At 37.8% G+C, this 14,720-nt stretch overlaps 1 protein-coding gene and 1 long non-coding RNA gene across 2 annotated transcripts in view; one reads left to right on the forward strand and one right to left on the reverse strand.

Annotated features, from left to right (window-relative positions):
- The first annotated feature begins 269 nt into the window (after window positions 1-269).
- LOC134200105 (uncharacterized) lies at window positions 270-5,652 on the forward strand. Its single transcript, XR_009974866.1, has 4 exons — window positions 270-1,779; window positions 1,852-2,020; window positions 3,467-3,549; window positions 4,266-5,652. It is a non-coding gene; the product is annotated as an uncharacterized LOC134200105 (long non-coding RNA).
- Window positions 5,134-14,720, reverse strand: part of LOC101743157 (uncharacterized) — a 33,665-nt gene continuing 24,078 nt past the window's right edge. Inside the window, exons 7-8 of the mRNA XM_004922617.5 lie at window positions 8,530-8,707; window positions 5,134-7,264 (exon numbers count right to left, since the gene is read on the reverse strand). Of these exons, the coding sequence (XP_004922674.1) occupies window positions 7,118-7,264; window positions 8,530-8,707 (325 nt within the window). The 3' untranslated portion in view covers window positions 5,134-7,117. The remainder of the gene's footprint in view (window positions 7,265-8,529; window positions 8,708-14,720) is intronic.

The following is a 14,720-nucleotide window of genomic DNA, read 5'->3' on the forward strand; positions in this document are numbered from 1 at the left end:
CTTCGTCGCAAGCGACGGGTTCGATGAGGACGGTGACCGGTGCTTGTGCCACATAAAAGCACCGTTAATGGATCGGGAGGATCCGTAATGTCGTGTTTAGGGTGACGTCTACGTTTACTGTCTTACATATTCATAGTAAAACGCGTTTATCAAAGAAACAAACGGATGATGGCGAAACAGTTTGTTACTTACCAAGAATTTATATTAAAAGAGAAATACGTAAAAAAATATATATTATAAATTATGCATTATAATTAATATTACTTAGTCTGGCCATAAATACTGTTACAAAGGAAAAAATAAAATTTCTATTGCAAATAACATTTATTACTTTTACAGTGTGTTAGTTTAATACATAAATATAAAACAATTTAAAGTATAAAAAGCTTATTCGAAGTGGTCTCCATTGGCTGCAATACATTCCTTTAAACGTTGAGGCCAGTTCTCAATAGAAGCACGCACTCTTTCCATGGGAAAATTTTTCTCTGCCAATCGTACCGATTGTTTTAGGGACTCCAAATTATCATGGCCTTTAGAACAAGCCGTACTCTCTAAAACTGACCATAAATCATAATCCAGCGGATTAAGGACGGGACTAGACGACGGCCAGGCTTCAGCTCTGATGAAGTCCGAGACGTTCGTTTCCAACCAAGACTGCGTAGACCGAGCTTTATGACCTGGCGCCGAGTCTTGCTGGAAGGACCATTCTTGATTATTGAACATGGTGTTGTTAAGGGGCTTCACTACCTTCTCAAGAATGGTATTTTGATACACTTGTGCCGATGTGTTGATACCTTTTTCACAAAAGTATGGCTCAGTCACTTCTTCATAGCTAATACCCCACCAAACCATCACTGAAGTCGGATAGTGCCCACGTTGCACTCTGTCGACAAATTGTGAAGCTTCCTTAGAGCTTTGAGCATAAATACGGTCAATTTGTTTGTTAAAATGTTGCTCAATTGTAAAATTTTTCTCATCCGTACAAAAATTTTCTATGACCTCCCTTTGCGTACCGCTTCAGTAGTTGTTTCGATTTTACCACCCTATTCTCTTTTAAATTATCAGTTAAGAAATGACACAGTACGTCTCTTATAAGCTGCAAGTCCTAAGTCATCTTTTAAAATACGTGACATGGTTCTAGGTGCTATCTTCATCTCCCGAGATAAAATCTTTTGCTTTCGGACAGGATTTCTTCGAATTCTTTCCCTTACTGCTTTGACCACCTTTTTCGTACGAACACTACGTAGACGGCCAGAACTTTTTCTGTCACAAACAGAGGAGGTCTCATTGCACCTATTAATAGCCCGGTACACAAACATTTTACTAATACCAAGCGTATGGAGAGTTTTAAAAATTGCCTTTGGCTCCATACCTACTTTGTGTAATGCAATCACAGCGATTCGGTACTCTTTATCACCCCACTCCATTTTAATATCGCAAAATATTGTACAATGTATTGGCGCCAAAATGAGAAAACTCAATGAGCAATCATATAAAATGACAGATTCCAAATTCAAATGTAATATTTTGTTTATTTTTAATTGTAACAGTATTTATGGCCAGAATAAGTATTTTAAAATTCGTTTGTAGTGCTACTTACTCGCCGAAGTCACATTACCATTTACAGTTATCTTTACAACACCATACCCGCACAGGTCGCCCCTATAACACGGTAGATACGTTCCAACAAAGTCCCGTGTTGTGCGAAATCGTGTTATGACTAGTAGCCAGTACTAAGGGGAGAGTAATATTTTTTAATGAAACATCTCAACTATCCCTGTATGTATTTTTTACCTATTATACATAAAAGATAAGTAAAATTTCGGTTATTCCCGTTTATTGTGTTCACAGTTCACAGTTCTTACATCATCATCATCAGCCTTTATCTGCCCACTGCTGGACATAGACCTTCCCCGATGCCTTCCACATAATGCAGTCCTCCGCTTTCCGCATCCAACGACTTCCCGCCGTGCGCACTAAATCGTCAGTCCACCTGGTTGGAGGACGCCCCACGCTCCTGGTACCTAAATTATTACATATCTAAATAATTTTAAAGAAAAATCTTTTTATCGTGTTGTAGAAGTACCGTGTTATAAGAGGGTTTTGATCTTCTCAGTGGATCTCGTTTCCGATCCGGTGGTAGATTCTGCGAAACACTGCTCGTACTAGGGGCCAGTGTTGGCAAAACCTCCGGTTTGATCCCCGAGAGTTCACCTACACGCTAGGGTAAAGCTAATATAGCCTCTCGAGGCTATCAGGATAGGTAGGAAAAAAAGAAAAATGATAACGTCTGTGTATGCAGAATACTATCTATACTAATATTATAAAGAGGAAAGATTTGTTTGTTTGTTTGTTTCGAATAGGCTCCGAAACTACTGGACCGATTTGAAAAATTCTTTTTCCATTAGAAGCCGACATTGTCCCTGGTGAACACAGGCTACTTTTTTTTTATTTTTTTTGTTTCATGTGTGTTTTAATGTTTCCGAAGCGAAGCGAGGGCGGGTCGCTAGTGACGAATAAATGTGTATGCTAAATAAATCATGAATTTATTTACATAATTCGAGGTTGTCTACCGACGAATGCAAATATTATAGTTACTATGGACTTAAGATTTTCAGCGTTGTTTTTTGTTTAGTCATCACTTTTCACTGTAGGTACATTTATTTCTCTTACTCGGAAGCGCTTACACACCGGTACACATAGATAGAGGATCCGCGCGAAGTTGGATTAGCCTCTTATGCTACCAAAGATTTGAAAGGGGAAAAAATACACAAACTCTAAATCAAATCGACTTGTATTTATCTATTTATTTATTGTATGTATGTATTTTCTTTAATAATGTATTGTTAATAGTACACCGCAACATACTTGCTGTATCTTTATGTGTCCAGAATTTCGGGTAATTAAACAGTTGGTTTACTGGTGGTAGGACCTCTTGTGAGTCCGCACGGGTAGGTACCACCACCCTGCCTATTTCCGCAGTGAAGCAGTAATGCGTTTCGGTTCGAAGGGTGTGGTAGCCGTTGTAACTATACTGAGACCTTAGAACTTATATCTCGAGGTGGGTGGCGCATTTACGTTGTAGATGTCTATGGGCTCCAGTAACCACTTAACACCAGGTGGGTTGTGAGCTCGTCCATCCATCTAAGCAATAAAAAATAAATAAATAAAGTTGTCTGGAAGAGATCGCTTTTAGCGATAAGACCGCCTATTGTATAAACGTATCTGCTTGTTGACTGTTTTCTGATGTTATGTGTTTTGGTATGCAATAAAGTATGTTCTCTCGCTCTCTCTCTCTTGTGTTTCTCGCCGGATATTCTCAGTGGGTCCCGATTCCGATCTGGTGATACATGATAAAAAAATCTTTCTGAATAAGCTAGGTGTGTCCACCAACCATCATAATCATCATCATGTTAGACCTTAGAACCCAGGGTGTGCCTTAGTCTATTCGAATATGTCTCTCCAGACTCCTCTACTCGTGGCTTTCTTCTACCAGCTCAAGCAGTCGTAGTGAAACCGAAACAGTCCCTCGAAGCTACTGGCAGACAGGTGGGCGAACAAAGTACATAATCTTTTAATTCTCCAAGAGTGATTATGTCAATCATGAAGAAAATTACAAATGAGTAATACAAGTAAGGAGCACCATGTCAGTGTATTAAAAAGTGTCCGCTGTAAGGGAACCAATAAAAGTGGCGCCATAGTAACTACCACACTTCACTACAATCCAGCACTGCATAGCTAACTGCTATACTCATGTCATTTCTTCCTACACTAGCGCTATTTCGATGAGTCTTCCAACAATAAATTTCTGTTAACAGATGGACACCTTTTCAACTTTTTTTTTATTGCCTTGTAGTCATACGAGCATACGACCCACCTGATGGTGAGTGGTTACCGTCGCCCATGGATTTCAGCAATGCCAGGGGTAGAGCCAAGTCGCTGCCTACCGTTAAGTGCTTTCCACAGGTCTCGTTTGAAGAAGATTGGAGGAAGGAGGTTGAGATGATGGTATCATCTCAAACAATTCCTCAGAGCATTCCCCATGAAACATACGGTACCTTGTACTCTATACAAGATTGTGGTCCTTACCTGTACTCTCCATAAGTAAAAGGTACAATATTCACACAGCACAGCTCTCAATAATCACAAAATAATTACCCGGCCTAATAATAATTTCATTGGTGGTGGCAAGCCGCATTGTGATTATTTACGTTGCGTAGACGCCTGAAAGAGTTCACGACTCACTTTGTGATAGTTGGTCACAGGTCATCATCATAGCCCTCACAAATTTCGTACACATCAAAGATCGTGCGTGAGAAGGTGAAACAAAAGTGGTGGTCACGACCCTCAGCAGTGAGGAATACGACGCAAGGAGGAGACATCACAACTTGACTATGGCAAGTCAAGCCTCAATTGCACCGTGGGCTCCCTTGATCTTAAGAGGCGAGTGAATTTATGTATGCTATAACATATATACATGAGATCGAAATCTAGATGGTATTATGTATCAACCGACCCACTGTCAAGAATAGGGATGTTTGACTGCTGAGCGGTAGAATGGTTTCAAAACTTTCAAACCTTTCTATCGTTCATCAGTTTCTCAAAGTTTTGCAAAATAGTGATGTGATTACATTTCATACATTTGGATGAGAGGTTTTTTTTTTTTTAAGAGATTTTATGACCTGGTAACTAAGACCTTTAAGTCATGTCTTATTTTACTTTATTTTCTTAATTTTATGAAAAATGATAATATGGAGTGAAATGAAATGAAGATGATTAATTTGAGACATTAATCAACTGGGATGAAATTTAATGAAATGAGATGATATGGGATGAAATATAATCGCAGTAAAATGGTGGTCATTTACTGAGATTTTTTCAGTGGACTTTTTGGAGGAACCCGAGAAGTTACGTCCAGCAGCTTTGTTTCATTTTCCCACATTTGTGCACTTTCACAGATATTAAACAGTTAATAAACCACCATTATTACACATTTAAACCTGAAGAAACACTAAATAGACAAAATAAAACAATTCACACAACTTCACTCCTCGCGTTCCCGCCAAAAAGTCTTGGATGAGAGGTTCAGTTTAGTGTTGCAAAAGTGAGAAATTATTTTTAATAAGAAATAAAAACAATTTAAAACATTTTATTAAATTTTATAAAATTTTCTTAACAATACTTTCTTATAATAACATTACACAAAACTAACTAAACTAATATAAGCAATATTCTGTGATACGTATTAACAAGTAAGTAAACATTTAAATACGATTACATTTAATAGAAAAAAAGGTTTTTGGTACAAAATGTATTTTTATTTCACAATTTTTTGTTTTGTTTTAAACGAGAGTCGTAATGTTAAATAAAATCACAGATTTGCAGATATTTTCAGACCAATACAAGAATTTTAACCGAATCTCTACTTAATAGAAATAGGAAAAAAAATGTGCAACCCACACCCATAAAAACAGTTCCAATCAACCGTAAGCATTCGTGAACACAACAATTACAGTTTATTATGTTTCACTTGGTTTGACACCTTTATAATAAACCATAAAAACCTAGTAGGTACTTGTGGAGTTATAACTGAATATTAGAATCGATTGAGAGTTAGAATCGAAATAGTAACGATTATAATTTAGTACCTTAAGGTATTGATTACTCATATAATTATTTTTCTAGTCGTCCATCGACCTTAATATTGTTGTTGCAACAAGGCACATTATCATATATTTACATTCACTTTGATGCAGTCATGTTTTTTTTTATCATATTCCATGACGCGTTTTTAACATCAGTAAATAGAAAAACAATGGTATCATTGGAATTTGGAAAATGAGTCGATCCTAGAGCCGAGCTCATCCATACTACCTGAGCTGCGAATGAACTCCTAAGCGTGTCGTTAGCGCCCGACAACAAGGTTCAAAATTCCTAAGCCGTAGGGAGCCACGGAATTTTCCTTAGTGGATCTCCAATCGGACCTACTCGCTTTCCATTCATTCAATACAAATTGATTTCATATATCTATATCTATATTCTATCTAGGCATATAAAAATGAATTGCTGTTCGTTAGTCTCGCTAAAACTCGAGAACCGCTGGACCGATTTGGCTAATTTTGGTCTTGAATTATTTATAGAATTCCAGAGAAGGTTTAAAAGGTAGATAAATATGAAAATGCTCGGAATTAAATAAAAATAACAATTTTGTTTTTCCTTTGATGTGTCCCCCGTCGTTGTTTTAAGTTTATTTTGTACAAAAGTTTAGCTCTTTTATTTTTCGATTGAGGCACTACGAAGTCTGCCGGGTCAGCTAGTTCAATATAAAATTGATATTGTTTCATAGGTATTTTTCATTTCTACATTCCAGGCCCTTGTCAAATACGTCAGACACAAAAGCGTACGTGATAACGGCAATTGCATAACTAAAGGTAGTAAATAGTAAAAAGATTAAATATCACTAAAATCACCTAAAGCTAACATCATGGCTGCTATTTAACCCTTAGAGCGCGAACCGTCGATATATCGACTCTCTATTAATGCGTATAAAGTGCGGACCGTCGGAATACCGACTATTCTGCAGATTGATTATAGGTATCGACCTATACGGACGTGACTTAGCGCGCGCATGCATAACGTTTATTAATAAGTTAATAACTTTTATAAATAACTACACATTTAAAATGATTTTTATTAGCATTCATTTTCGTATTATTTTTAAGTAAAAGTTTTTTATAAGGTACGTTTTTTCAAAAATATTTTAGCAATTTCTGCAAAACAAGTTCAAGCACTAAAAGGGTTAAAAAAAGACACGACCGAATATTTTGACACTTAAATTAAAGAGTACAGTATTTTGCGAATCATTAATCTTAATAGGATACGTTTCTGAGTATGCGTAAATTTTAATTTTCTAGTAACGACATACTAGATTTTTCGAATTTTAAATTTTCCCGCCAAATCACAAAAATGTCATTCATTCGTTCATTCAAATTTCATTCATTCGCCACCGCTCGCCATAGGAACTACGAATTCCTAAAATCGTAACGAAATATAAAAAAAAAACAAAAAAAAGAACATCGGAAAACGTGTAAGAACTAATTATTAAATGTGTAGAGGGCTAGAGAGCAATCCTTCGTTGAATTTTTTCAGGCTGTGAGATAAGTCCACTGGCGTCGAGATGCGCGTACAGGGCGGTGAGGTACTCCTTCGGGTGGTGAGTGTAATGCTGCACGTGGGGAGACTTATCCCAGCACTTCCACGTGCACTGGAAATCGTATTGTAGTTAGGGTCTGTTGTACACATTTATGTAGGTAGGGTTTACTGGTGGTAGGACATCTTGTGAGTCCGCACTGGTAGGTACCACCACCCGGCCTATTTCTGCCGAGAAGCAGGAATGCGTTTCGGTTTGAAGGGCGGGGCAGCCGTTGTAACTATATTGAGACCTTAGAACTCAATCTCAAGGTAGGTGGCGGCATTTACGTTGTAAATGTCTATGGATTCCGGTAACCACTTAACACCAGGTGGGCTGTGAGCTCCTACCTACCCGTGCGGACTCAATAGATCTTACCACCAGTAATTACGCAAATTATAATTTTACGGGTTTGATTTTTATCACACGATGTTATTCCTTCGCCGTGGAAGTCAATCGTGAACATCTGTTAAGTACGTATTACATTAGAAAAATTGGTACCCGCCTGCGGGATTCGAACACCCGACTTCATTCGTTGACTGGACCGTTTAGAGCTGCCTTTATTTGGTCGGTCAATCGTAACTGTAATCAGTATCGATCAGGCCTGGGCAAACGGCAGAATTTTGTCTGGCCCGTGAAGCATTGTATATATTATTATTAAAAACACAAATATTAGTTTTTGTCTAACATAAATTGGTGCATAATTTTTTTTAGATAAAATATTAAGCAATACTGATATATTTATCGGGGCCGGTGGGAGCCAAAATTTTCTCCCGGACAACCGCTCTTTTCAGCGCCTCCTATTCGAAAATATAATTATGATAATTGAACTAACTAATTATGATAAAAGAACTTGAAAAAATTATTAACCTTAAGATGTTATTGTTATTATACAGTAAACGATTTTTTAAATGATAAAACATTATGTTAATTTTTAATTTGCTTCTTTCTGTTCTTTGTTTTCGTTTTATGATATAAATAACTAATTCTTATTCAATTAATTTATTTTGTTGTTTGATATTTTAATTAATTAACATATTTACTGCATTTAATGTAAATAATTATGAACAATATTTGCACGCCGACCTGGTTGGTAGAAACATGCTGTTCTATAAAATAACTATCAACAATTTTGTAAACCGTGTTTTAGCTAATAAAGTTTGATTTGATTTGATTTGATTTGAACAATTACATTATGCATAATAGTCGCACAATATAAAATTGGAAAAAAAAAACTGTTTGGCCCGAGGTAAAATTTTCATCTGCGATATGGGGCCATATTCCCGACTATCAAAATATTTGCCCATCCCTAGTATCGATAGTATAGAGATGCGCGTTACCTTAATCCCCATGCTGCACCAGGAGTCGTGCACGCTGCGGTTGCTGGGCTCGGCGCCGACGGGGTCGCTGCGGGAGAGCAGGAACAGCGCGGGCGCGGCGCACAGCGGTGAGTGGAACAGCTGGGACGAGCGGATGTAGTGCGACGTCGCGCTCGTATAGAACGTCTTCATGTGGTATCTGTGCCGGCACAACACATCCGTAGCTATCATCTCATCTCATTTTATTTCATCCCAGTTGATTAATGCCTCAAATTAATCATCTTCATTTCATTTCACTCCATATTATCATTTTTACGTATTTAAAATCCGTAGTTTCGTAACTTTTTTTTAAGAAATTTTAAGTCAAGTCAGTCAGTAAGGTCAAGTCTTATTTTAATTTATATTCTTATTTTTATGAAAAATGATGATATGGAGTGAAATGAAATGAAGATGATTAATTTGAGACATTAATTAACTGAGATGAAATTAAATGAAATGAGACGAGATAATAATAATATGGGATGAAATATAATCTCAGTAAAATGGTGGTTATTTACTGAGACTTTTTCAGTGGGCTTTTTGGAGGATCCCGAGAAGCTACGTCCAGCGGCTTTGTTTTATTTTCCCACATTTGTGCACTTTCACAGATATTAAACAGTTAATAAACCACCGTAATTACATATTTAAACCCGAAGAACCCTAAATAGACAAAATAAAACAAATCACACAACTTCACTCCTCGCGTTCCCGCCAAAAAGTCTTCGCTTCATAACTACATAACTTCATAGCCTACACTTGCATTAGCCTAGAATAGACCCATCTACTTCATATATCGCACCATTCGAATTGAAGTGGCTTAACTAAAAAGTTTAAGAAAATTGTGGTGGGTAGTCATCATACAACGCAAGATATTTGACAGATGCCTGAATCTCGCTTACGATATTTTCAAGATAAGCTTGCATATATACAAGTTCCGAACAACAACATTTGGACCGTTGGCCTACCGAGCAATAATACCCACTCGACTTTACACTAACAAATCGACTTTTATCCGATCCACTAACGATGCTTTTAGGTACTTCAAGCACCGGTCACTGTTCTCGTCGAACCCGTCGCTTGCGACGAAGGGCTCGACGAGTAAATTAACCCTCAGACACAGCCCACTGAGTTTCTCGCCGGATCTTCTCAGTGGGTCGCGTTTCCGATCCGGTGGTAGATTCTGCGAAGCAAGGCTCTTGCTAGGGTTCGTGTTAGCAACTTCGTCAGGTTTGAGCCCCGTGACCTCACCTACTAGTTAAGGTTCCGCTGAAATAGCCTCTCAAGGCTATCAGCTTAGGTAGGAGAAAAAAAAAACCAAAATCAACAGAAGAACTGGTTTGACTGACATAGCCAGTGATGGCTCGGAAAAGTGGAAGCAAGCCGGCCACATATGTCGTCGCACCGACAATCGGTGGGGCACAAAAGTACTGGAGTGGAGACCTTGTGGACACCTCGACGTCGTAACGTGGGTAGACAACCAATGAGGTGGACCGATGACCAGATCAAAGTGGTTGGTAAGAACTGGATGCGAAGGCAAGAGACCGAAGAGAATGGGGTGCATTCGAAAAGACCTTCACTCAACATTGGGTGGACACGGGTTGAAGAAGAGACTTCAATTTTAAAGGTGCGATATGACGCACAGAGATCAGGGAATGGACCGTAGTATTGGACCAGCATAGTGTGATCGTCTATCAGCATTTACTAGTGACAGAGCGTATTGGAAATGGAGATTGATGCCACTACTAATCCACCATGTGTTCCGTTTTAAAGGTCATAACATCTGATTCAAATAGTATTTACTCAACCATACGAATTCTTAAAAAGATAATCCCGTAATGAACAAACAATATTTTCTTTTTCCATTCATTAGGTTCCGATATCAGATGCAATAACTACTTTAAGCAATAAACATAAAAAAAAAAACTATACATAAAAATCGATTCTTATGTAGACAATTTGAAATACTCGAAGTAAACATGGACATCAGCGCTTCTAAATTCCAGTCGACAAGTTTCATATCGAAATTATTAGATCGTTACGCTGTGAGTGATATTTAATTGGCAGGGCCGAGGTCGGTCGTGTGTACATTGACAATGGCCATAGCTCGCCACTGATTGTCGATGGAAGATAATAAAGAAACGGAAAAATATATATATATCAAAATTACATTCAGGGACGAATAAACATCGTATTTTTTTACACGTATACATTTATTTCGGATTTGAAGCAAGTAGATGCGCTTTTTGCTTTCAAACTTAGTGGATTCTTACAATATAAAGTCCCGGCGGCTTTGGCTCTGCGTTATTAGCCAGTCAGAACAAGCAATTAACATAACAACTAATATAACATACTTTTATAAATATTACAGTGTGTTTGTTTGTCCTTGTTTCACGTTGAAACGAAGCAATGAAATGACAGTATTTAATAATGACTAAAAATGATTAATATTAGGTTAGGAGTGCGACATAGACACACTTCTACGTGAAACTACACAGACACTTATCCTTGATCAGTTGGTCGAAGCCGCAGGTAACACTTAGTATATATCATACATAAGCAACAGTGAATTGCAAAGATTTTTCTGATTGCATAGACGCGTGAATGAGCTCACGGCCCATCTGATGTTAAGTTGGTTACCGGAGCCCATAAACAACACTACTCGAATGCCGCCCCCACTTCGAGTTATGAGGTATAAGTATCAATCCTCTAAGAATGTGTTAGCTACCAAGCAAACCATGGGCGCCCATTAATTACGTGGGGTGTTCTAGGGGGGAGGGGATCAAGCTAAATCTCACTAATGGGGGAGGGGGAGACGAAAACTTTCAAAAATGCCTCAAGTAATTAATGGACGTCCCCTAATATCATTTTTTTTATTGCTTAGATGGGTAGACGAGCTCACAGCCCACCTGGTGTTAAGTGGTTACTGGAGTCCATATGGCGCATGGTGGCGCATTTACAACGTAAACCACGTACTGTTATGATGCCCTCTGGTTCCTAGCTTTCCTTTCATCATCACCTTTCCCGAACAGCATCAGCAGTTATGATCCTTTATTAGAGAACAATCCCCTCCCTATCCAGTCAGTCCTATTCCTAATTCCACACGGCACGGTTGCCGTCATTAATCGTCGTGAAATCTTTATATATTCATTTTCGTCAATAAAATCTTTTTTTAAAAAAGATAATTTGTTAATTCCGTATAACAAATTGGTGGCAGCGTAAAGGGATCAAAACAAAAGGTCCTCGGTATCCTCCAAACCAGAAATCATCAAAACGAAAGTGCAAAACAAATACTAAAAGTGGAAATAAAAGTGTGAAAAGTGGAAATAAAAGTGTGAACTTTGAAAACAAGAGAACTTTTGTTTACCATAAAAAATAAAATTCAAGTTCGCCTGTTCGAGCCCGTCTACTTTTGTTCGTCTACTCAAATTGGGTGAAGCCGAGCCCCTACTATATCTCCATCCTGAGACTACACAATCCATCACACCAAGGCCAAGCAACAGAAGACACAGCATCATGCTCCTGAAATTCTTCCTATGGTGGTGTTCATCTATGTAGTAAGTGAAACAGTGCTATCTCGAGTCAAGAAATTGCAAATTTATAGACATTACACAATTAGATAATAGCATATGATATCTCCTTATTAATAAATTAATATAATCAGCAAAGAAAATTGTTCAAAAACCGTATATCAAATTATATAAATTACATCGATATAATTTTAATAACTTAAGTTACAATTTTAGTCCTTGAGACCATCGAATAGCTTCGTCAACCATCCGGTGCTTATCTCGTCGAGACAGTAGCGTTATCGAATTACTTGTTGGTCCGACTATTACACCGTGTCGTAATTTCATTGTTGCTTAAACATTTCTCGAACTTTAACAACCATGTCCAAAAAAGAAACGCAAACCACAAAAACCGAAAAGGGAGAATGTATACAAATAGGGACATTGTTCAAATTTATAAAGCCCTTTGACGGATCACGTGACAAACTAACACCCTTTTTAACAAACTGCGAAAACGCAATCGATCTTGCTTCCGAGTCACAAAAACATATACTACTAAAATTTATTCTATCCCAACTTGAGGGAAAAGCTGAAATTGCGTGCTCTATTAAAGACTTTGACTCATGGGATCAATTAAACGACTTCCTCAAGACACAATTCGGAGAACGAAAACATTACACACACCTTTTAACCGATTTACAAGAATGTCGCCAACAATTAAACGAATCAGTTACGCAATTCGCGTTACGCTTAGAAACATGCCTTTCCAAACTATTAACGGAAATAACGCTATGCAATAAAAAAGATAACGAACTAGTCGGTCGCTTAGCAGCTATGGAAGACCTAGCCCTTCATACCTTTTTAATCGGATTGAAGCCGAACATTTCAAATATAGTTCGGTGTAAAAATCCCCTAAACCTTAACGAAGCCGTCAACACTGCAGTTTCCGAAGAAAAGATTCTGCAATTCATGAATCGGAGACCTATTGCTATTAACGAGCCAAGTACTTCAAGGCCTAAAACGTTTTATAAGGCCAAAAACGAAACTCCAGACTTTAGACCAAACTTCGGCTATCAAAATAAACCACGCACTTATCCCCTGTTCTGTCGATATTGTAAAATTAATGGACACGTAATCGAAAACTGCCGAAAAAGGGAGTACAATAACAATAAACGGTACGATTTTCCACAAAACAAGCCAAATGAAAACCGTGTCAATTTCGTGGAAGAAGGGGAAGACACGGTTGACAACGTCAACGAGTGTGACCCTTCGTTTTTAAACTAAGTAGAGGCCCGCGATCGTGTCGGTCGGGCCGCCCTATTCAAAAATCCGACACAAAATCATTTAAAAATCAACATACCAAATCTTGCGAATCCAATTTCCTACAAACATCGCCTACAGTGACGTCCGCTACATGGTCTCGTCGCGACCCTGAAAATTTAAGCACACATCACTTACCCAAGATCCTAACTAAAACGATTACTATCAATGAATCGACACATGATTCTAAAATTTATAATTATAGCACAAATATCTCCCATAAATACTTGCCTTATATAAAAACAATTACCTCTATTTCTTCGAAACCACTATCACTACTAATCGACACAGGTGCATCTATTAGTCTAATATCAAAATCATCAATCGAAACGTTACCTGAAATCACTCAACATATTATTAAATTCAAAGGTATTGACTCATCAGGTACAAAATCGACCCTCGGGCATATCCCTGTTCAATTTGACGCACTAAAATACAACTTTCACATTGTCGATGGAGTGAATTTACCTTACGATGGTATAATCGGGAACGACATTTTTAATGTAATGCACGGAAAAATCGATTACACCAAACATCAATTAATATTAAATAAAATTCCATTTAAGCTACAATTTAACGAGCCTATATGCGTAATTCCTCCAAGATCCGAAACCATAATTGAATGCACCGTATTAAACCCTGAAATCCATGAAGGCCTCATTTTAGATCAACGTCCAATTGAAAACCTACTCATTGCCAACTGCATCGTCAAAATCAAAGAAAATTCAAGAGTCAACATATCCGTTGTAAATACATCCGAACAACCCCTATCTTTTAGCTCCGATCTAAAACTAAAATTGACACCACTCGATAACATAGAACAAATACAAAAAATATACAATATTGATTCGGATAACCCACATAATTCTAACAACCCTAATGATCACAATGCATACCTTAGAACAAAAAGGGTTCTTGAACAAATTCGTATCGCCCATCTAAACTACGAAGAAAAATCACAGCTTTTCGAAGTATGCGAACAATTCTCAGATATTTTCCATCTCCCTGGCGATCTATTGACATATACAAATGAAATAAAACATGAAATAAAAACGACAACATCAACTCCCATCCACGTTAAAACGTATCGTTTCCCAGAGTGCCACAAGAAGGAAGTCAACACACAAATCCACAAAATGTTAGAACAAGGTATCATTAAACCTTCAGCATCCCCCTGGTCGTCTCCAATCTGGGTCGTACCTAAAAAAGCTGACGCTTCTGGTGAAAAGAAGTGGAGGGTAGTCATAGACTACCGAAAACTTAATGATATCACCATCGGAGACTCATACCCCATTCCAAACATATCTGAAATATTAGACCAACTTGGTAAGAGTAAATACTTTAGCA

Source organism: Bombyx mori, chromosome 14, assembly GCF_030269925.1.
Source record: "Bombyx mori chromosome 14, ASM3026992v2".
Classification (NCBI taxonomy): domain Eukaryota; kingdom Metazoa; phylum Arthropoda; class Insecta; order Lepidoptera; family Bombycidae; genus Bombyx; species Bombyx mori.